General features: G+C 35.3%; 1 protein-coding gene across 1 annotated transcript; it reads right to left on the minus strand.

Annotated features, from left to right (window-relative positions):
- Positions 1-763: 763 nt before the first annotated feature.
- LOC106754403 (40S ribosomal protein S23-like) lies at positions 764-2,810 on the minus strand. Its single transcript, XM_022777941.1, has 4 exons — positions 2,806-2,810; positions 1,231-1,386; positions 1,015-1,186; positions 764-919 (listed from the first exon to the last, which is right to left on the minus strand). The coding sequence occupies exons 1-4, from the start codon at positions 2,808-2,810 to the stop codon at positions 779-781; spliced, it is 474 nt and encodes a 157-aa protein (XP_022633662.1). The 3' UTR covers positions 764-778.
- Between the last annotated feature and the right edge of the window lie 217 nt (positions 2,811-3,027).

Genomic DNA, 3,027 nt, shown 5'->3' on the forward strand with positions numbered 1-3,027 from the left:
ATGTATTTGGTTTTGGGAGGGAAATGGATCAGATTAAAGGCTCCTCATCATCTATTAATAGGAGGGCCAATACCTTGTAAAAACCACTTTTGAGCTATAGTGAAATGCTGCAGAATTCTAATTCCAGCCCTATTTGCTCTTGAGTCACTTCTTCTCTTTACTTTCTCTACCCTTCCTCTAGCTTCCTTCCATCATAGGAGGGCCTTCTGAGCTGAGAGGATCAATTACACACTCATTCCATCACCAAACACCAAATTCCATTCACTTACATTCATTTCCGCTGCATTCCTCTGCATCATGGATGGCTTGCTGTTTGGAACCAGATCTCTATGCTTCCAGTCCATAACAAGTCTCCATCAATATATCTCTATTATTGATTTTAATTTTAAAAAAAAAAAATCACAAATCTAACCCCTATTTTTGTTTTCCAACCTGATGAAAACGTTTAAAACCTTTTCAATAAAAGACATCCAAAGACCCAAAACTTGTATTTAAAATTTTTAACAATAGCCAATTCTCAAATGAGATTACAACTTTTGAACTTCCCTATGATTTCAATTAGAAAGATCGAGAGTGAGAGTATGTTCCAATAGTTGTTATGAAGTCCATGTGAACACAGAATACGGATACGAATCCATGATATTTCAACTAAAAATGTCAAATAATAAAGTTTAGTAAATGAACAAGATACAAAATTGTTCACAAAACCCAGTCACCTCAAAACAAAATTCATAATACTTAAGCGAATCTATTGAAAACAAACTACTGTCCAACACATTTAAGACCTCGATTTCTCCTTCTTCTCCTTGAAGAGAGCCAAAAGAGAGACACCAGAAACCTTCACAACCTTAAACCTGACACCAGGAATATCTCCCACAGTGTGACTCTTCCGTCCAAATCCAGCAATCAAAACTTCGTCCTACAACCACGTGCCACAATCCAAGTTAATAACAAATAATCAAACAAAATCAATCAATATGTGATAAACAGCAAGTAACGATGGCAAACACTCACATTCTCTTCAATGTAGTTCAAGCAACCATCATTTGGGACAAAAGCAGCAATCTTCTTCCCATTTTTTATGAGTTGAACCCTGGCACACTTTCGAATAGCAGAGTTGGGCTGCTTGGCCTCAATACCTCTACATAAAACAAATACATTTTCATCACTCAATATAATACCCTCTTATCTAAATCTCAAGATATGCAAATCATGCTAACTTAATCTTACATCTTTTTAAGAACAATTCCCTTTGTGTGGGAAGAACCAGCAAAAGGCTTCTTCCACTCATTCCCAAGATGAGATTTCTTGTATGACTTATCAGCCCACCTTTGCCTCCTGCGATGGGACTTGAGCTTGCGAGCAGCTCCCATTCCACATGTCTTCCTGTAAACCAGAAAGAAAACCTAATATAATTCAATAGATTCTATGATCTTTGTTGAGAACCAATTTTTGAACAAAATCTACCAATACATTATTTGGTCCTTGTTGAACATCCAGTTTCTGAACAAAATTAACCATTTCTAAACAACCACATGTAGCTAAAAAAATTTGTTAATTACTGGTCGCATTTTCCTAAATTGTTACAAAAATATTTAAAACCCCATCCTCGAAAACAAAAATCAGAACCTAGTTCAGTAGTCAGAACCCAAGTATGTAAATTTTGCATACACTTCATTCTCTCAATTAAAATAAATGAAACACAGATACAGATACAATATATATATATATATATATATATATATATATATATATATATATACAAACAAATAATAAAAGCAAACAAAATTTTTTACAACCTTTTGGTTTAGAAACAACTTATATTAACCAATCATCAAGTTTTACATAAATCTGTAAAACATTGAGGTCAAATTTGGTATTCTAACTCAACCCTAATGAAGTTAATTGGTTTGTCGGTTTAACCATTATCTAATCTCTTATAAGCTCACAGATAAATATTTACAATAATTTTCCAAGTTCAAATTTCTTTTATTGTTTAATACTATTTGATGTTTGTCTGTTCATTTCACCTCTCTTTCCTTATTCCTCAAGGTCACGCCACTCACTTTCCTACACCAATGACAACAATCTCTCACTTCCGCACTAAAATCTAATATGGGTTTCATTCTTCAGAGGAAAAAGTTTCGGACTTTGCGGGTTTCAGCTTTGTTCCACTGCTGTCATGGGCAAGGTCACACTAGGAGATGCGTATGGTTATTTCACGCAAGTGGAGTCGCCCCATGGCCATACTGAAAAGAGTTTGAGGAAAAGAGTGAGACTCTATTTTGTTTCTGATTTTCCTTAATTTTCCTTAATAAATTTCATACGCAAAATTCTCCGGCGTGTCAAAGAATCTAATGGAGTGATCTCCGGCGTATCTGACGCGGTGTTCGTGTCCGCCACGGCAGCCCGACGCGGAGGAGCGCCATCGTTATGGCGTGTGGGATTTTAATAGATTAATATAACAATTGCAAAAAATAAATAAAGGGTGACCACAGGGTCGACCAAATAACACTAAACATAAGCGCTGAAGAACCTAATCGTCTTGCTTAATGCGGAAAAATCAATTTAAATCCTAGAATGATAAAAATATAAACCTACATTATAAATGTAAACTTTTCGTAGGGGAAGTAGCCTTAGAGGGATTAGGTTTGAAACGAATCCAGTGAAAGCATATAAGAACTCACAACTCAAGTTATTTGTGTATGTTCAATTTGAGGTTCTAAGCAAACAAAAACAGAAAAAGAAAACAAATGAATAAAAACATAAAGCATATAGAAAAGGTGAAAGAGGAAATTAGGTTACCCCATGGCTACGTTCTTCTGGGCACAACTTGGTATGGAGGATGAGTAGCAACCACAGCTAAAAAAACCCTAATGGAAAACTGAAGTTGAGGAATTATATAGTAGAAAAAATGAAATTTATTATTGGGTCTGTTCCGATCCACTAGGCCTCTCTAACAATTTCAAGCCCATTTGGTTTAAACGCTTATAAGAAAAGAAGTATGTCTCACGGGACACATATATC

This window comes from Vigna radiata, unplaced genomic scaffold (genome assembly GCF_000741045.1).
Source record: "Vigna radiata var. radiata cultivar VC1973A unplaced genomic scaffold, Vradiata_ver6 scaffold_108, whole genome shotgun sequence".
NCBI lineage: Eukaryota > Viridiplantae > Streptophyta > Magnoliopsida > Fabales > Fabaceae > Vigna > Vigna radiata.

Bases quoted from the DNA above. Each gene is read 5' to 3' on its own strand.
- LOC106754403 (XM_022777941.1), bottom strand. The intron at 1,187-1,230 runs GTAAGATTAAGT...GAGATTTAGATA, and splicing joins GGAATTGTTCTTAAAAAGAT to AGAGGGTATTATATTGAGTG. The intron at 920-1,014 runs GTGAGTGTTTGC...ACGTGGTTGTAG, and splicing joins TGAACTACATTGAAGAGAAT to GACGAAGTTTTGATTGCTGG.